At 40.0% G+C, this 22,148-nt stretch overlaps 1 protein-coding gene across 1 annotated transcript in view; it reads right to left on the bottom strand.

Annotated features, from left to right (window-relative positions):
• LOC129092029 (protein kinase C epsilon type-like) overlaps positions 1-22,148 on the bottom strand; it is a 65,239-nt gene that overhangs the window by 36,968 nt on the left and 6,123 nt on the right. Inside the window, exon 2 of the mRNA XM_054599778.1 lies at positions 1,786-1,849. Coding sequence (XP_054455753.1) covers positions 1,786-1,849 — 64 coding nt within the window. The remainder of the gene's footprint in view (positions 1-1,785; positions 1,850-22,148) is intronic.

Here is a 22,148-nt window from a genome sequence, read left to right as displayed (position 1 = left end):
AAAACTAGGATGTTAAAGTCATCTCAAACAGACAGCACTGGAGCAACACTCTGTTCAAATGAATTTGAGGTTAATTTATTTGAAGTGAGAGGCAGATGTGAACACTGAGAAAGAGGCAGCAGGGAAATGTTACTAAACACACAAAGGAGCTTTTTTTTACAAACTTTTTAACGCACAGGCACACACACACACACACACACACACACACACACACACACACACACACACAAACACACACACACACATACACACATTAGCAGGATCTGCATTTTAAATGTGTGATTGTAAATATTGTATTCAGCATATGTAGATTACTCAATAATCCATATATGCATAAAGACGTAATTTTATTGCGTAATCCACATTGTTTATTGGTATGTTCTCCTCTTACATGATCTATTCGTGCTTACTGTCTTTATGTAAATTGTCCTTGGTTTATCTGAAAGGCATTGTTTTTATATTATCAATAAGATCAATACTGGTATTGCTACATCTTTCCGTCAACTAAATTCCCACTAAAAGCTCAACAATAACATATTAATATGACATATAAAAGACGTCAAATGCCACAAGCGTAACGTCATATAGATCAATATGAATGTGGGTGATATATAATTCCCTTCCAAGGAAACAGAGCGACTGAAGAAAAACCCACAAATTCATTAGAAATGATTCACACTTCCTCCTCATGGGTTGATAATGCTTACTTGTTGTTAGCAGCACAACATCTCATCATCCATCCTTTATAACTATCGTGGGAATTTTCTTTTCCCTTCAGCTCGACGGATGTTTGCAAATCAGAAATGTTCAATCTTCTGGTTTACTGGTCGATGGATGGTATCGCTCAAGAAGATTTTCAAAACTTTCACAACGACAGCTCTCTTTGTCACAGTTTTTCCCATCAGTCATATTGTTTTTGAAAACATTTTACTCACTGACTACGTGCAGAAGGGTTAGTAACATTTCATAAAATGTGTCAAACTGCAACAAGGAGGATTCACAGTATAGAGGCTTCTCTTTAAGCCTGTTCTGACACGTAAAGTGCACATTTACACAGATGACAGGGCTCTTTATTTGATAGTGGGTCGACATGCCTTTTTAAGTGTAGTTACACATTTACTCCCTAAGGGCAAAACTGTAATACTCCAACAACAAGACACTGTTTTCAATATGTTTATGGAATTTATGTTTTTTTCATAAACTGTCATAAACAAAGGAATGGTTTGTTTGTATTCTATTGCTTACCAAAAACGAATGGAAATATTAACTAATCAGTGTTTTTTATATATGTATAAATACGATATGCTTCTCTTAAAAGCTCAATGATAAGATGCAATACTAATTCATTGCAAAGTTAATGAAAGCTGTTACAAACACTGCTCAAACACATAAAGCCTCACAACTTCCACATATATTCTCATGGAAATTGTAGATTTCATAATTCTGAATATAGAAACATCAGTTTTCTGGAGTAAAAATAAGGGGAACTTGTTTGCTAGCATTAGCTGTAAAAACCACAATGGCTCAAGAGAAAACTTCATCCTACTGCCTCCGTCCTCATCAACAGATAATCCAGAGAAACAAAATGAAAGTAAAAACATTGAGAGAGAGTCACTTTAGACGAGAAGCTTCTGTGACCATTATGCAAAAGCTCTTTTGTGTCATTAAAAAAAGGGGAAACAAGAAAGCAAAAGGATGACAGTATAACAGATAATAGCAGTGAGCTGGCCTTGGATGACCCTGAGTTGACCCTGAGGTTTATATAAAAGTCTGAGTTTCTCTTACCTTCACTTGAAGATCCTGATAGGTCGATAACAACATACACCTTTCCCTCTGGCTCCAGGTCAATCTGCAGACACACAGGTGATGGAAAACAGAGAGTAAGGACGGACTGAAGGAGATTATAAATCAAAAAATAATCAAGCAAATTGTACAAAAAGAGAATTGTAGATAAAGGTACATTGCTAAGAAAATACTTCATTCTTGTAGCTCATGTCAGAGTGCATTGATGGGGACACAGAGCTGACAAATGTCCTTACAGCATTTACTAGACGCCTTGTCATTTTAACCATGATAAATTATTATTCTTTTGGCATTCAACCAGTACAGCACTCATGAGTCTTACCCCAGGTGCTTTATCTTTGTTTTAGATATACACTCACTGTAACTTAGACTACGCAGATATCACGTTTCCACTTTTTAGACAGACCAGTGAAAGAAAAACATTGTGTGGATGAAGCAGGTGGAGCAGAAAGCTAGCATAGCATGGAAAGACGGGCTGTCATTTTCTTTTCAGACTTTCTGAGGAGTTCAAGTTTGAAAAAAAAGGTTTAACAGAAAACTTACATAGTGGTAAAATATTGAACTAGCCGTTACTATACAGCATTACTGCAAGCGTATTCATTCTGAGCACTGAAACAAGCATGCAACAGTGTTTACCAGAGTGTGGCGACCCGCCAAAGTCTATTTTGTCCCGCCACAGATTTATAACGAACCTCAAATATATTTACACCTTTAAATGGGTGATTTCTTCCGCAGCAGTGTGTTTGTTTGGATCAGAAAGTGAAAGTATCTTGCAGCTGTGGCCCTTACAGTACCCCCACAGGACTTAGCTGTTTCCTGGGCCGTGAACTTAGTGCCACAGTGTTCACGGCTCAGCTGTGCTGAGTCAGTGAAACATCGACCCCATTTGCTTTACCGTTGTTTGTGAGTATGACTTTTTGCAATGTCATCACCCTTCCTATTTATGTCACCATGTGTTTATGATTAAATGATGTACTTGAGCACAGTGTACAAATACTGCAACTGTTGAATGAATTAAATAATTTAAGCTAAAGTACAAATGTACAAGCATCAACATAAACTTAAAGTGAACCAAGAGTAAAAGTATGCTGATAAATAATATTCAAATAATATATTCACGGCAGGCTGTTCTCATTGGGTTATGATTATTGATGCATTAATGTGTTCATCACTTCACAGCTGTAATAATTAAGCTAAGCGCTACTTAATATTACATCATAGTTTATTAGTTTATTTATATTTTATATTGATATTTAAGAATCTTCATCTGCAAAGTAGCCTGGCTAGAAACTAATATTGCTAAATAAATGTTGTGAAGTTTAAAGTACAATATTCCCCTCTGAGATTTGCTTAACCTGAAGTATAAAGTTACAAAGTACCTCAAACGTGTACTGTTCAGTACTTGAGTAGCCTAAATTAACTTAGTTACATTCTACAACAGCAAGAACAACAGCACAACATTGTTTACAAAAGCACAAAGTACTTCATATATATAATATATATATATTATTATTTTTTTATTTTTTTTTTTTTCATTGCGCCCAAGGTGCACCAGGTTGATGCATTAAACTTTTAAATGTACAAAATCTTCTTCTGGGGGAGCATGCCCACAGGTCCACACACCATTGTTTCACAGAATCCTAAAGGAAACACTGTCTACTGATTATTTCCACAGTCAGTTAATCTAATTATTTTCTCTATCATTGTGATACTTTGATGTGTATTTGCATACATTTTCCACATGGATATCGGGAAAAAACTTAATCTTGAGCCATCTACACACACATCACCACCGCAAATACGCTGCCAGTCTGTGGGAAACTGTGTGATCGTTACATCCTGTTTGGCCAGAATCTCACAGTGTCACTTGCAACACGACGATAATGTGGTAACAAGTAGTCGAAAGAAGTTTAGAAGGGAAAAAAACCACACACACACATACACACAAACACTGTGGTGTGGGACTTACAACGTACTAGAGGTTGACACATATCCTGTCACACACCCACACATCATATATACCTCTCACGCACTTTCACAATGTAGAGTGTGTTTGGACCAGAGAGAAGCTCAAGGAAGGGAAGACAACTGCTGCACTCAACTCTACTGAGAGTCCGCACGTGTAATATGTGTACATAGTAAAGTGTGTGTGTGTGTGTGTGTGTGTGTGTATGTGCGTGCATTTGAGCTTGTGCCATGAAAGCAAGTGGGCATCGGCCTCACAGAGTTTCTACCAGCAGCTTGCACCACCCACGGCGCCCATAATCCCCCCCCCCCCCCCCCCATTTGCACACACACTTTGCACACACTTTGCACACACTTTGCACACACACACACATGCACAGTGAACAGTACTAAGTGAAGACTTGGTGCAGCGAAGACGAACAGGCGTGGGTTCAGTAATGTATACAGTAGGAGATGGAAAGCAGAGAGAGAGAGCGAGAGACGGATGAGGGGGAGGACAGAGAAAGTTTGTTGGCTCGTTCCAATGTGAAAGTGCTGGGGGGGGGGGGGGGTAGGTGGGGGATTCACCCTGGCTGCTATTACTTTATTTTGTTTGTTAACATATGCTCTCTTTTCACATCCAGCCCAAGCTTGTTCTCGGAACGACACGCTTTTTTGTTTTGTTGTTGTTGTGTGGGGGGGCTAATAGATTTTCATCATCAAGCGGGACAGAACAGCGAAAGCATTTGGAGGTTTAACTGGATAATTATTCCCATCCATCTGCATTTTCTACAAGACGGAGCGGAAGGAAGGAAGTTGTTGTGGCAGATGGACAGATGAGGGTGGCAGAATATTAGCATGAATGAGCAGAGGAGCGGGGAGACAGTTTTTGCTGAAAGAAATAATAATAATAATAATAATAATGTTATTCATGAGGCACTTTTTAAGCTTAAGCACAAACTGCTTTTCAGATTAAAAGATTTACAGAATAAAATATTTAAAAATCTAAAACCTGTGTAACCCAAAACACACACACACATGAAAAAAGATATAAAATTGACTTGAACACTGTAGAAATATGGGCTGTTTTTTTTTTTACCATCTTCCATCAAAGAAAGGAATAGCATGTCTTTTTGTCAGATAGGAAAAGGAGAACTGTAGGTGTAACAAGCAAAGTGCTGTGTCACTGCACCGGAACAGAGTAAAATTAGTCAGAATGTTCTTGAAAGGGATTGCATTGTGAATATTATTGAAGGAGTGCAGAGTATATTGAGGCATAGAAAAGATAAGTCCATGTTTTTGGATTAAATAATAATAAAAAAAAGGTGAAAAGAAATTGCAGTTAGGAAATATCTGCAACATAAAGTTATGTTTGTTTTTGCAAAAATCAAATAATTCAGATACATCATTTGAGAAGGAACAATGACTCTTTAGCTAACTGGTCACCACTCGTAGACATTATCAACCAGTGATAAGGAACCACAAATAGCTACACCAAAAATGTTGGGAAGATTGTGAACCAATGACAAAGATGATAGACTATATGATATGTTAAGGCATTGTATTGGGCACATGGATCTTGTATTGGGGCATCTAGCAGTACTGTTGACCATATCTAGGCTCAATTAATCAAAAATATTACATAATGAGCTGCACGCATCCTGCTGAAGCACTGCTGATTTATACAGAGTAATGACCCAATACATAGTGGAGGATTCATGAAAAAAATGAAAAGAAACGCCAGTTTTCAGCTTCTAATAAACCAGACCCCAAACATCCTAAACACACATACACACACACACACACAAATACACACAACACCTCCCTTCCTCTGAGGTCACAGCCCACCATTCATCAGCTGCTTACTGAGCACGTTCAGACCCCCAGGTGCTGATGTGACTAAATTTAGAGCCGGCGGAGGAAGGAAAAGGCCCCTTCAGCGCGTATGTGTCCATGTGACTGTTTCTGCCGTGCGTTAATTCGCATACACACGGCGGATGCACCTCGCTCACTCCTCCTCCTCGTTTATCTGGGAGCTGACCGTTGTGTGTGCACAAAGAGGTCAAAGGTCACAGGAAGGGCAGACAGGAGGGATGCACGCTTTATAGCAGGGAGGGAGAAGGAAGACGTGTGTGGATCCAGCATTGTAAAAACATAAGTGCAGCATGTATACGCTGGATGTAAACACAGTGCATAGGTTATTTTTACATATATAACCATAAACTTGAGATGAGATAAATATGAGAAGAAATTAGTTGCTAAAAACACAACTTTTGCTGCAGTTCATTGTATGGAAAATAAGTATTAATTGACGTTTTAATGTGTCTTGTCAACAGTTTTATAGCTGATCAATGGGGAAGTTCTGAACGACATTTAAGTTGCAGTACCGTGATTGGCCACTGGGAAAAATAAAAACAGCTCCTTTATTAGAGCAATGGCTATCTAATATCCATGTATACACACACATTGTACCATCTTTGATCCACAAATGCAATTATCATTAACAAAAAGAAACGACAGGTGCAGTCAGGGCTCTACAGCACTGTCTTTCTCTCTGTTAAGGCAGCCAACCACTTCTGATTTTTCTGCACCACTGCAGTCCACAATGTATAATATGTCCTTATTCGCCCCTACAGTATTTGCTTCTACAGTAATAAAAAAATCGACAGTAATAATATCACCTATTAATACCATGAATTACTCTGATGGCTACTACTGATGCATTTCCACAGATTTAATCTGCAGGTCCTGGACAGCTACCTCAAACATCACATGGTCTCCATCATGTGGTTAACTGCAAGGACTGTGTGTGTGTGTGTGTGTGTGTGTGTGTGTGTGTGTGTGTGTGTGTGTGTGTGTGTGTGTGTGTGTGTGTGTGTGTGTGTGTGTGCATACTGTGTTTCATATTACTTAACAGGGAGTCAAAGTCAAATTTAATTTATTTAGCTTTTTTGAGAACATCCTGTAACTGTGCACTCATTTACAGGGGAAAAAACACACGCACGCACGCGCGCACACACGCGCGCGCACACACACACACACACACACACACACACACACACACACACACACACACACACACACACACACACACACATAAAGGCCAAATTAAATTGCAGGTTTTAACTCAATTGGGCAGTTTTCCCTCAATCCATCCTACTAGTATCTGAAGCACATTGTGTGTGTGTGTTTGTGTGTGTTTGTGTGTGTGTTGGTCATTGTGTTCAATACTGAAATGCCATGAAAATGTATCACAATTATACATGTATCTGTGTTGGAAAAGAAATGTATAGTTACTGTACATAAATGAAGAGTAAATTGATTGTCACAGTAAATGTAACAGATAGATAAACCCATTATTAAATCTTGGTATTTGTTACATAACATCTTTGTCCTTTTAAAGCCAGAAGCTGATGAAATTAAACTGTTATGAATAACACTGCTGTCACTGCCTGTAACCAAAATAAAAAAAGATTCATTCCCACACAGAGCAGACTGTAACTCCTTGTTGCTAGTGTTGTAAAAACACCTGCGATCTGCCCAAGATCAAGCTCTTGGCGCTTGATTTGATGCACCAGAGACTGAAGTGCAAAACTGAACCGTATCAATTGAGGTTAATTGATAGGAAGCAATATTGTTATTGTGTCCACTGAGGGTTTATCTGTGCAGCCGCACTTTGTGTGTGTTTGTGTATGTGTGAGTGTGTGTGAGTGTGTGTGTGTGTGGGTGGGTGTAGTGACAGCTTCTTGCCTTAAAATAAAGGTGATGACTCCTGTCCACACCTGCCAACTCTTTCACACACACACACACACACACACACACACACACACACACACACACACACACACACACACACACACACACACACACACACACACACACACACACACACACAGTGGCACACACTATACACAAACAAGCCCAGTCTGTTAAGGTTGAAGTGAAAGCACATGACTTTGTTGAACTCTTGGCTCAGATTCACTTTGGACACACACACACACACACCCAGACACACACACACAAACAGACACACACACACACACACACTTTTTTTCGAGTTCCTCATCTATCTGACTGAGAGAAAAAGCCAAGGTTAAAATAAAGAATGTCAATCTAAGAAAAAAATATTAACAAATATTTATTTCTCACAAATATCCATATCTATACTGGCAAACATCCAGTAGTGCAACAGCAGATAGAGAAGGATACCATGGGAACATAAAATCCCTGTGAAAATCAGTACAAACAGGTATGTTGCTTTTAAAAGTTCTCAATACAGAGTCCACAGAGCCTCCACAAGGCTCTAAACATGGCGACGGCCAAGAAGTCTTATGGTATAGAAGTCTATGAGAAAATGACCCTACTTCTCAATGAGTTATTACCTCAGTAAACTTTGTAAACATGAGATTTTGGTCGCCTATGCTGGTTTCAATTCTTCAGAGCCTTATAAGTCTCTACGTCACTCCTCTGCAGTCCAAATATGGTCACTTCCATTCACTGGTTGCAAAGATTCAAGATGGCGACGGCCAATACGCTGAACTTGAGGCTTCAAAACGGCAGACAACAAACCCAAAGGTGACGTCAAGGCGACTATGTCCAGTTCTTATATGCAATCTATGGTTGTTTAAAGTCTGATTAGACACTTCAGATACAGGACTGGGGTCGGAGCTAATGGATGTCGACGAACGAAAATAGCTGGTGATAGCGATTGCCAATGTTTACTCAAACGTGATTGGTCAATACTACTCGGACAAACAGAAAACAGATTGTCCCGGCAAGCTACAGACTCTGCATATGAATGAAGAATCTTTTAATGGAGAGTACGCAAATGGTTGTTTGCTGCTTTATTAACGCTTTGAATCCTATAGTACCTTTAAAAGATCTGGACATTTTTTTATCGAAAATGGGTAAAAAAACTAAAACAATGTATATAAAGTATTTACTCTGAAACATAGAGGCGGCAAGATCAGACAGTTTAACCTGCTGAGACCCAGGAGAATGTTCTGTCAAAACCCTCTGTCCACCAAACTTCAATACTTGTTTACAGTCATGTCTAGAAGTGAAGCCACAGGTTGTGAAACTGTGAGGTTAAGCATCGAACCGGAATGGTTGAGGCAAATCTGGCAAGATTTTTCACACATTTTTGCAACTTGTGGGTAACCAGACAAGACTGTTGTTTACCAAAGTAAAAGAGGATGAAGAGGAGGAGGTGTCATGTGTGTTTCTGCAGTTGTAGCCTCAGCGTGGACAAAACAATCTGAAAATGAAATCTGTAAAAAGATGGTGTGACACATGAACGGCAATTTTCACATTCAGCAGCGGTCGCATTGGACGTAGTCAAGAAAAGAAAAGAATCAAAACGACCAAAAGAGAAAAATCGCAGAGAAAAGGAGTGAGACGCACAGAGACAAAGAGAGAGAGAGAGAGAGAGAGAACAGGGAGGACATTGTGTTTCATCTGTCCTCAGTGACAGAGAGCACACAGCCTCTGTAGAGTGACATACTGCAGACCCTTCACAGACACACACTCATGTTTGAACAGCTATCCTTGTGAGGACCCTTGTTAAAATAGGGCCTCGTAACAACAACCCTTTTCTAGGGCTGGGAATCACTTGAAGTTCATTCCTGACTTACAAAATCTGACTTTTGTTATGGATACTGACATGATACAAGAACTTTGCCCACGTCATTTTAAGTATAAAATGGGCAAAATGATGATTTCAATCAAGATCTTAAATAAAAGAAAAAAGAAAGATGGCTCTGAAACCCAGCTTTCTGACAATTGTTGATACTACCAAAAAAGTAATGAGGTGTGATAGCAACGGTACATCAGTATGGTCCAATCCAACTAGTGTGGACTTCCATAAAGTTTTCAGACTTGCAAGATAGAGATTAGAAAAAAAGAATGTTTAAATTCCAAGAGGCATAGGCAGAGACCAGGTCCCTTTTAGTTCCTAGAAGTAGTTAGTTATTTTCTCAGGCTTTTCAAGCTCCTACAGAGCCACAGAGGACATTATACAACAGTTTTTACAGACTTAGTAGTACTAACCATGACTAATATACAGTTTTAATCTGTATCCATAAAATAAGGCAAAGTCTTAACCCTTAAACAACCTTTTTAATGAAGTGAGGACTAGACAAATTTTCCTCACTTACCAAAAATGTCCCCACGCTCTCGAGGTCTAAAAGTCCTATAAAAAATGTCCTCCCAACAATGGAAAGACCGGCCGAGAAACTGCACCTCCAAAAAGAGCAAACTGCTGAGTGCACTCTGAAATTCCCAGCAGAACCCAGCAGTAATGGATGCACTGGAAATGAAAACCTTTTACAGTCGATGTGTTCGTCAATTTATGATGAACAAATGGACACAAATAAAAACAGAAAACCAGCTATGGGCTAAACAGATGAAATGCAGCACACACACACACACACACACACACACACACACACACACACACACACACACACACACACACACACACACACACACACACACACACACACACACACACATTCAGGTACTGGAGGATCATTTTATACAGATGGTCTCACTCACGCCGCTAATGCACTGAATCTACTTCAAACATGAGCAGCCGCAGACACACACACACACACACACACCAACACACACACTATACACACACACTATACACACACACCATACACAGCCTCCTGTCTGCAGCCACTCGTGCCTGTCCTCTTGTTTAGCCGTGTCTGTCTATGCCTAATTTGTCCCTGTTGAATAAGTGATGCTGCAGCATTGGGAACAGGCCAGTTATGGTGCACACACACACACACACACACACACACACACACACACACACACACACACACACACACACACACACACACACACACAACACACACACACACACACAGTTTCTCTGCCTCATATGAACAACTAAGACCGCAGTTCATTATACAGTAAAGAAGAGGTTATTTTGTAAGCTGTAAATAAATTATTAACAAATGTATTCTTCACCTTTAGGATACAAAATCAATTTATATTCATATTTATTCTTACTCTTTGTAGCACTCTTTGTAGTGTAGTTTTACACGACAGGCAAATTAGCAAGAAAAATAAATTATACCTGATTTATACTTCTGTAGCTGTGCACCTGTGTGTTCTGGTGGAGGCACCTCTCTCGTGTGTCAGTATAAAATAATCCTCTCACTGCTCTCAGTTTCTTCAGATTTTGTCAACCTTAAATGATTCTAACCCAGATTTTCTGCTTTAATGAATCAAACTATTTCACTACATCCTGCAGCAAGACGTCACTTTTAACCCAGGTCACAGTAAACAGACCCGTCTTTAAGAAGATGGAAAAAATATATATATATATGAACATGGATACATTTATCTCAGTAATGCAAGGCCACCAGTTATCAGCTCTACCCACTCACTGGTACAGACAGAGACAAGAGGAAAGGCTGCGTGGAGATTTATGTCCAACATGCTCTATTTTGGTAATTTTAGTTGGAGGGGGAACATTGGGAAGTTTGAAAAAATATTATTATTCTGGTCTTACATTGGCATGTGATTGCTGCAGTTTGCTATTTGCTTATTCCACCTCTAACCCAACCCCTCTCTACTTTTTGGTCCATGAATTTTACAGTCTAAGATATTACAAATTACAATCCATCCGATTGGATTATTCAAAGGATTCATCTGTCATAGTGTGGCACAAAATGATTGGCCTGATCATCTACAGTGTGCACATATGCTTCTAAAGGTCTCCTCTGCCAATATTTGAGTTCGCTGTATAATTGAGTTCAAATGTGCATCTGTGGAAAGAGCGGCAGTTGGTGATTACTTGTGGTTTCACACAGATGGAGATAGAGATCATTTCAACGGAAGAGAGATGGATGGAGAGAAAATGTGCTTTAACCTCTAACTGACTCATGGAAAGGTTGATGAGGGAGGAGGAGGAGGAGGAGCAGATGGTAAGATATATCATAGCTTTAATCTTCTCTCTGTCCGGTGACCCACATCACATCTATTGTTACAGTCTGTGTATTGGCAATAAGTTCAATAATAAATCATATCTTACAAGCAGACAACAGTTCATCAGCATCAACAACTGCACCTCCTCCACCGCTCCTCTGTCCCAAGGCGTCCCCCAGGGTTCGGTGCTTGGTCCTCTTTTGTTCATCCTCTATCTGCTCCCTCTTGGAAATATCATACGTCAACACGGCCTCCACTTCCACTGCTACGCCGATGACGTCCAGCTCTACATCTCCACTCTGACCAACTGCCTCACTGACAATAAATCATGGATGCAAAGCACTTCCTTAAACTCAACTGTGATGAATCAGACATGATCATCATCGGTCCCAAATCCCTCACAGAAAACAGTCACAACTTCTGCCTCACCATCGACAACTCCCTCCCCACACATCCGCAACCTTGGAGTCATGTTTGACAGCGACCTCTCCTTTGAACACCACGTCAATCAAATCACCAGAACTCCCTTTTTCCATCTAAAACACATAGCCCGTCTCCGCCCATCACTCTCCCGATCTGCTGCTGAAACTCTGATCCATGCCTTCATCACCTCCAGAATTGACTACTGCAACAGCATTCTTCATGGCACGTCAACCAAAGTCCTAAATAAACTCCAATACATCCAGAACTCTGCTGCCCGTCTGCTCAGCCACTCCCGCTCCCGTGATCACATCACCCCTGTTCTACAGAATCTCCACTGGCTTCCCGTCCCACAACGGATCCAGTACAAAGTCCTGCTCCTCACTCACAAAGCCCTCCATAATCAGGCCCCCCTCCTACCTCACCGACCTGCTCCATCACCACACTCCATCCCGTCGGCTCCGCTCCTCTGATGCCAACCTCCTGTCTCTGCCAGTCAGGACCAAGCACCGGACATGGGGCGACAGAGCATTCTCCATAGCTGCCCCCTCCCTCTGGAACTCTCTCCCCAAACACACCCGAGACTGCGACGATCTTTCAATGTTCAAATCAGAAATCAAAACTCATCTTTTCAGAACTGCTTTTAATGTCTGACGAATGCAGTGTGTCTTAAGTTTTTAGTGTGTAGCTCTTAATGATGTCTGTAAAGCGTCTTTGAGAACTTTGAAAAGCGCTCAAATGTAAATCAACATGGATCCATAATTATGTTAAAGTCATGTGCAAAATGTAAATTAACTCTCTAATTCACAGTTTTTGAAGTCTAAATATTGTTTCATATTAGAATCCGTCTTTTTTTGCATTTCAAATTCACCAACCTAAATACTACATAGGGTGCCCACATGTTTTTTCCTTCATACATCCAGAGCCTTAATCCATAACGTCTGCACTCTGTACGTTCATCTCCTCCATAATACTGATATTTATCGCTCTCTCACTCTCAGCGCGAGTGGAGGAAGAGTGGAAGAGAACGCCCACACGCCCATCTGCTTCTACTACAGTGTGTTCAGTCACCTACACGCCCACGCACACACATATGGACAGACATACACGCACACAAACTCATAGCAGATAAAAAAAATAAAGGCACACAAGATGCATTGGTGTTAACAATTACACACTGAATTAATGGCTTTTCTCTCCCATATAAACACACTTGTACATATGCACAAGTGTATACACACACACACACACTCCAGCCTAAATGATGGCTTGTTCTTGGTATTTTCCAGTTCTCTTTGTGTTCTGCTTGAACAAATTGTCTCTGGATTATTTTACAAACACACACACACACACACACACACACACACACACACACACACACACACACACACACACACACACACACACACACACACACACACACACACACACACACACTCACAGTGTCTTCTTGCTCTTCTTAAATAATCATTCATCAATTGCACGCTTTAATGTTAGCCAGGTTTTCCTTGAGATAAAGGCTATTTTAGATTAGTTTAATCACCTTAGAACAGTTCAAAATTCAAATCGCCAACAAATCTGTTAAGTCATTCCATCTATATAGGAAGCATACAGAGCAACTTTTTTTATTATTATATATGAGCACTATAAAAGAAGGCTTTCATCCTTATGAAAACATCTGAGTTGAAATCATTAACCCTTCCAGCCTTCCATAATCTTCTTCATCAGCAATAAACTTAACAAAGTCTGCAACGAAGGTATTGAGTACTGGCCAATCAGAGGCAGAGTAGGGTGGGTCCTCGCGGAATTCGAGTGAGGAAAAAAATCAACCAAACTCCCTTTAATGACAGGCAAATTCCTCAATTGTCACTCACTCAGAGGCTCCCCCCTCCCGTTTTTTTTCAATCATAATGTGCCATAATGCATCAACGAGTGCTGTTTTTTCACGTCTTGTGTGGACGGTGTACACGCCTCTGTCTGCACTCAGCGTCTCCTCTCCTCACCCCTCTATGTGTGTGAGTGCAGACGTTCCTCTAAGTCACGTTTGCGGGCCTTTTCCTGTTAAACGGCAGCTTTAAGTGCATTCGCCCCGGGACTCTTGACCCCCAGGAGCCCAGAACGCCAAATTTGATTGATTGAAAATGATGACAAGAAAGTACAATATCAAAAAGTAAAAAGGCAAATTTGTGCCCAAGGGTCCTCTAAAAAAAGGTGAATCCAACTATGGTCTGAACGCCCAGTTTTACAGGTGTAGGTGTCTTTTTCAAAATGGATGGCTCTGAATAACGGAGATAACACTTTGACGTAATACAAAGGCAGCTCTTTTAGTGACCTGTTAATGTTGCACAGGTCATTAGGTGTCTGGAGACAGTACAGACCAAGAGCATCATCGCTTTTCAGAGCACCAGAAGGAACTTTCAAGACATTCCTGCTGGGGGTGTTAAGTGCTTAGAAGGGTGAACATTGTATAAAAAATGCATAGAAGGGACTTTCCCACTAATGGAAGCACACCATGTGCAAAGCATGGAGGAAGCAGTGAGAACCACGAGGACCCTCATGACACTTTAATGACATGTTGAATTTATTAACGTTGCTCCGTCACAAGTTTAATTCATCTGCAGCTGTGTTGTTCATCGCTCGAGTTCGAGGAAATCATTGGAGAGTGGAGAAACTGCCTCCAGTCAAGGTGGTTGCACGGTATCCATAGCAACAAGGCCATCAGGTGCCCCCAGGAAAGGACATCTCTGCGGACATGTTAAGGCCCCTTCATGATTATGATTTAACTCATGAACGTCACATGTTGTCAACTGAGGCTTTAGGAGCTTCATTTGAACCCAATCACACCGAGACGCATTCCTCTGAGACACAGAGAGAGAGAGAGAGAGAGAGAGAGAGAGAGAGAGAGAGAGAGAGAGAGAGAGAGAGAGAGAGCTGTCCCAAAGCTTTTACAGTATCACATGAGCCTTAGTCAAGCTGGGGTCATGTGGCTGCATGGATCCTCAAAGAGACCTACAGCTACAGACTCACTGCACAGATAAACACAGAGAGAGGCAGACATCCAGGGGCAATTACAGAACGGAGGAGACCTGTGAGTGTGGGGAGTAGTAAGTAAGTCACGTACTGACAAAAGCTGCTCACATTACCATGGAAGTGAATACGCAGCATGTCTTTTAAACGTGATACGGTTCTGGTACCCACTCTAATGTATCCTTTCAATGGGTATCAGAAAGTGGCAAAAATGGCAAAAATTCAAATCTTCTATTGAATAGTTAGTCAGATATGTCGTTTTATTTACTTATTTTTTCTCAGATAGAACCAAAATAAAATCTAAATTTTAGACCATTTTGTTTCGGCAAAGTTTATGGTGCTTTTATTTTGATAACATTTAAAATGTTTAAACTTAGAAGAAATAATTTAAATGCCACCCAGGCTAACTTTTAACATAACTGACAAAAGGGCATCTTCTGAATAGATATGTAAATACAATAAGATCATGTTAGTTATGTTGCATTTGTATAACAACTATTAATGAATTCCTTTATGAAAAGAGTGTGCAGCCTCACTAGTAGGCCTATACATTTATACACACATATTTATGAGGGCCGCATCACTGGCATGTAGCTATTTTCAATAGGGGTGTAGTAACAATAATAACTATTATTGTTTTTCTAAAGTTATCAATTAATTTTTTTGACTGTAAAATATCAGAAAATATTGAAAATTGCCCTTTAAATATAATAATGGTATCACGAATATATTTTATTTGTGATACCATTATTTTATTTAAAGGGCAATTTTCACATATGGCAACAACAAGCAGCAAATCCTCACATTTAAGAAGACGAAACCGGAGAATGTCTTGAAAAAATGACATTTAATTATCATAATATTTAGTGAGCTGCTGATGGACTAATTGATTAATGGACTTAAAGCTGCAGCTGTAAAAAAGGAACAGAATGAAGTAGACAATGCCAGTGTGCAGACGACTATTGAGCAAGATGTCTTTAAAACAAAGCGATGAACGATAAAGGGGAGGAGCTACTCACAGCTCCAAAACCAAACTGAGGGACTTTAAAACTGCAGGTTGAATGTCTTGCATCATAAATGTGCACACCATTTGACACAAATACACTAGAGGTGAGACATTTCCGTCCCCATTTTTCCATAAATATAAATGAAATGTGTCTATAAGTTGAGTTCCCAACCTGGGAAGAAGACGGAACTGATGTGTTGGTGTAATACAGTGGTTGAGGACTGCATCTGTATATAGTGCATATAATGCTGCATCAAACAAATTAATTTTTTATAAGGCAAATTACTTAAAGTTGCTGCGTCCAATCAATTTACATCACATCAATCCATTAGCGATTATTATAAAAGGATTTTCATCTAATGTGTAATAAATCTACCCTTTGTCTGTGTGTGTGTGTGTGTGTGTGTGTGTGTGTGTGTGTGTGTGTGTGTGTGTGTGTGTGTGTGTGTGTGTGTGTATGGAATGACAGGGTGTTTTCTCCTCTCTCATCCTGTTTGTGAGGAAATGGAGACGTCTCCTCGCTAAGTTTAATTCTGCCGTGTGGAGCTCACCGTGATTTATGTAACAGACATTCCACAGACGCTTGACGTCTCTACGCTTCGGACTGTGCTTTATCAACTTCATTAGACTTGTTACATAAGATCAGACTACAGTAGAAAGACCCACATGTACAGTATGTCAGCGTCTCAAATGTGCTGACTTCTTCTTTTTTACTATTTGAATTCATATATTTGCTAACATCACATCACATGAGCATCCATGTTCTAGGTAACATTGTTTAGGCTGAAATGGAACTCTGTCGTCATCAAATGCAAATGTTTTCCCCATAAAGTAAGCAGATGAGGTAAACACTATTTTTTACTTATAGGTCATTTATTTCCGCAAAGGAAAAAAATAAAATAAAATGCAAGATTGGAACATTCTTTCTGACTTTCTTATGATTTTCTGTACTTACTTGAATAAAAACAATACACACACACACACACAGTTTAACTCCTGCCTATTGAACACAATGTGCATATTCAATTATTTTCCTTCTAAACCAGTATATAATGTTACATGTGCCCCACCGATGGTCTAAATTTCCATATGATTACAACGAACTAGAGCATAAAAACAGAGATGCAATCAGCCCAAAACAAGACAGGAAGAAGTAAAGAGGAAAAAGCAAAAACAACCGGAATCTCCATTAGAAAAGAAAGAGAGGAGCGTGACCATAAAGAACTCCTTGCATCTGAAAGAACCGCCTCTCTGATAGAACAACAACAACACGGAGAAATACAACATTTGAGTCATTTCTTCATCTTGCATTCCTTACACATCTGTGTGACGACACTGTACTTGTGTTGTACTGTAAGTGACATACTGTACACGGAAGGGACAGCAGATACATGACAGATAACAGAAGCTGCAGGGGGGGGGGGGGTGGGGGTGTGGTGGCACCTGGGGAGTCGTCTCTCTCTCTCTCTCTCCCTCTTCCATTCTTTCGCTGGGAAGTAAACTTGGGACAGTTGAAAACAGGAAGTAGGGCCTACCGTGTGACTCAAACACACTGGCTCTAATATTAGACTCAAACACACACACACACACACACACACACACACACACACACACACACACACACACACATACAGCCCAGCCCCCGTTTCCTTCAGTCCACAGAGAGGACACCCCTCTATACTAGAGCCCGCAGGGGAAACAGGGTCAAGACGAGAGCAGGGCCTGAGCACTTCCTCTTTTCTGGACGGAGAAGAGTTTACAGAGGCTCCAAAACCCAAACCGCACTGAAATGAAAAATGTTTAAATGTCTATAATGCCGTGTTGAAACTGTACACAATGTCTCCGTCTGTCCACTACCAATCAAAGCTCCTCATCTTTCCAGACATGCGTGTCGTCATGGAGAAGGAGGAGCTAAAGGCCGACTTCCTGTTGCAAATGTAAACAAACAATATTGGTGTGTGGGTGATGATGCTGCGGGGGGGGGGAGAGAATCAAACAAGTGACCTTCACTGTGATTCACAGTTCCACCTGCAGCACTGACATCATCTTTATCTTTGATATCATTCACTCTGTTCTCCTAGGGGTCAGAGTCAGAACACGTCATGGAAGGCAAAAAGAAATTGTGCGAAACCATGAAATAGTCTTTCTGTTTTGGTTGTTTGGTTGTTGTTTGCTATGACGCATCACACAATCGATTGACGGCAACACGTTCCTGATCAGAGCCGACACCTTACGACGGCCATGGAAGGATTTTATCTGGCTGCCTTCGTGTAGTCTGAACCAGACATGAGCAAGACCACGACCACTATCAGGTCAATACAAACAGCAGTGGTGAAAGTCAGATCTCCTCCTCAAGCTATAGTCTGAATTCCACAGTATAGAAATACTTTGTTAAACATAAATACCATGCATTCAAAAAAAGACTTAAGTAAAATGCAGATAAGTATTTTAAGCAAAGTTTACACGGGGCAAAGGGGCAATGTTGTGTGTTAGGAGGAGCAGAGGGCAAATGAAATCCTTTATCGTGTTATTGTACATTTTATATCAAGATATTAATATGCTGTATAATACATCTTCTCGAAAATCAATAGTGGTAGATAAAATGACGATATGATAATGTCTTTTTATGGCAAAACCAGTCAATTAAATTCATCACTTTGATGCAAATCTATAAATATTAAAACTGTAAAAAAAAAACACCAATGACAAAAAGGGATAGCTAACTTTGTAAACGGTACAGAAACATTTCTGATGGTTGTAAAATGTATATAATCTTTTTATATATAGTAATTTCTTCCAACCCCTCTTAGGTATTAATAATTTAACTAACATTTAATATAAACGGCAGCTCTTGCAATTTGAAAATGACACTCACAATTTTAAGTTTTTTTGCAGTAGCTATTAAACGTTCTGCTCTACTGAATGACAACTGAAAATGTGCTTTTTTAGGAAGACAAAGAACCAAAACCAGGTTGAGAATAACTGCAGAAAAGCTGCTCTGGTGCTTTCTGGTGCATACACGTCCTTGCATGAGAACAAACAAATGAAATCTGCAGTGAGACGGCGGCGTGCTCCACATTCCTCAGATGACTGGACGGACAGTACACTCACTGCCACAGTGACGGGGGAGCTCCCTCATTAACATGGAACTTGTTTTGTGTGTGTGTGTGTGTGTGTGTGTGTGTGTGTGTGTGTGTGTGTGTGTGTGTGTGTGTCTGTGTTTTCTCCGATTTGGTAGACTTTCCCTTTGCTGCGCCGCCGTCAGCTTTATTCAGCAGCCGAATCGCAATGGTTGACCTTTTTAACCGCGGGACGACCACGCAGTCACTTTGTCACAGTCGCAACACCGCACTAACAGTGTAACAACAAGCCGAGGACAAGAAAGATGGCCAGTGATGATGTGAAGATGCCATGTGGAGATCCAGTTCAGCTGTTTCTTTTTCCCGTACACACTTATTCTACTTCAAAACAATTCATATAGAGTTAGATATGGCTTGACAGAGAGGGGAGAGAGAGAGAGAGAGAGAGAGAGAGAGAGAGAGAGAGAGAGAAAAGCAGTCAGAGTCGCCTCAAAAAAAAAAACCAACAACAATCAATTATGTGAAGTAGCTCTTTTAAACCGAGTGTGACGACGTAGGATGTGTGTTCATAGTGAAGTACTCGTGTGCGGACCACTTACTCTGATGAACTTTGACTGAAATTAACTATGAGAAGAGCCTCCACTGAAATATCATAGAACAGAAAAAAAATGATCTCTACTCGTGTCAGTTTCCGCCTGCATAACATGTCCACCAGCTGTCTCCATCAAGTCCCCGACAGTCAGATCAGGTAAATATTAAAGCCGACAATCTAAAGTGTTTGGTGCAGACAGAGCAGAGAAAAAGAGGGCTACTTTAACATTTGGGAATTATTATGTAGGAGCTATTTATTGGATGTTAGTATTTAGTTATTTTATGCCTAAGTAATATTGTTTAATTATTCTAGATGTTTGCTTATTTAGGTTAGATATTTTGATATATTAAGATTGTATTGATTTGTATTGATAGTCATTCGTTTGGTTTAATAATATTTTTGTAGTTTTTTGGATTAGTAATTTGTTTTTTGAATTGGGTAACACTGTGGGCACCTGCGGTTATATATATAGGAGTAGGCAGGTATAGGACCAGCATGCACTGGGGTGGGCCTATGTTTTTTTAAACCAGCACAGAAGAGTCAGAGACAGGATTTCCTTTTGTTCGCTTGTTTTGTTGGACCAAATAAATCACGAGAAACACAGAATTCCGTACGGACAACTAACTCTTTTGCCTGCGTAAACCACAAACCCATGGTGCGTCAGTGGCCCTTTGATTTAAGTTTGTTTTAGGATTTTTTCAGACAATTGGCCACTACATATTATGTTGCCAGAATATTGAAAACCCAAAACCAGTTTCAGGTTTCTCCCTTACCAAAACATTCATCTTGTTTTTTTATTTACAATGTCTTCGCTCCAGTTCACCTGACATTTATTCCCAGTTGAGTCTAAAACAGAGACGTTTAGTCCACACCTCTCCGGAGCAGAGTGAGTCCTGACCTGTTGGATTGACTGACCTTTGATAATATAATGAAGATAAAGTTATAGTATCAGTACGCTAAGTCTAAGAAATCATAAAAGCACTTTTGTAATCGTCTAAGAGGTGGAGAATTACGGAAGTTTCAACAGTCTCGTAGATTTTCATACTGAAATCGATATAAAGCAGTGGTTTCTAAGAACATAGAAGCATGTTTTGCAATGTTTACATGATTTATGGGCTAAAACATGAAATTTCGAGACATTTTAAGCCTTCATGCAAGAACAAAACATCAAATTGAAAAAGTCGTCATTCCTGCGTTCTGGTCCCCGGTGTTATAGCTTAGAAAAACATGTCTTTTAACATTTAAACATGCTGTTGTGTCGTAAAATCAAACACTTCTCTCCGCTTCTCTCTTTCATGACAAGTTGGAACAACAGATTCAGGAATCTTGTCTCCTCTTCTCGTCTCATGGACACCAGTCGCTGCATGTTTTTTTTTTTCTCTTCCACTCTTTTGCCGTTCTTTCTAAATTTCAGCCGAAACTGAGACTGAACAACTGGGATTCGAACAAGCCCATTAGATGTGCTTTTCTTATCTGTGAGTCTTTGGATGATCACAACTATCAGCAGGCCTTATCTTGGCGGGATTCTGTGTTTTTCTAAGGTTGTCCTCTACCAAAGAAATGATAACTCAACTCACTTAAAGAGAATCACTTTAAATCTTGTGTTTACCAGATATATGCTCATAGGTTTCTTGGAAATACTTCATTCATCAAAAAAAGGACCAATTGACTAAAGAAAACTCCGTTGGCTAAAGACAAAACCACTCATTAGTCAACCAATCGACTAAGATGGGGAAGCTCTAATGTTTAAGGTTCCTCTTATTGATTATAGTTTTGTTCATCCTGTTGTTTGGTTCTTGATTGTTGTAATCAGTGAACTCTTTACATATTGATTTAGCGGTAATATTGAGACATTTACATAGGTTTGGGTCAAATATGGCCTTTATATGTTTTCCTGTGAGATGTGCTGGGTATCAATGAAAATGTTTTTTTTTAATTGTTGTTACGATATCCTTATCAGAGTTTCTGGACCAATACCAAAATTATTCGTTATTATGATTAATAATTAATGCAGCTTTCAGTCGTTTTTTTATATTTTTTGCCACAGACACATTCCAGTTGCTACACAAAGCCCAACCAAAGCATGTTCCTGCCTATTCGCACAGGATTGTCAAGGTGCAGTACGCTCTTCTTAAAGCAACAAGACGATCTTCACTTCAAATGAAGATCCTCTGAAGTGGGATTACTGGCCACATTGTTGGAAACCATGCCAGTGTGTCCATGTTTTATTCTTACTGGTGCAAATGGAGGGAGATGATGAATGCCGTCATTTCAGAAAGTCAACCTCCGCAGCGATCTTGCCCAATCTGTTACACAATCGTTTTCATCTCGC

This window comes from Anoplopoma fimbria, chromosome 6 (genome assembly GCF_027596085.1).
Source record: "Anoplopoma fimbria isolate UVic2021 breed Golden Eagle Sablefish chromosome 6, Afim_UVic_2022, whole genome shotgun sequence".
Taxonomy (NCBI): Eukaryota; Metazoa; Chordata; class Actinopteri; order Perciformes; family Anoplopomatidae; genus Anoplopoma; species Anoplopoma fimbria.
The sequence above is the reverse complement of the archived record's forward strand: the minus strand, read 5'-3'. Positions and strand labels throughout refer to the sequence as shown.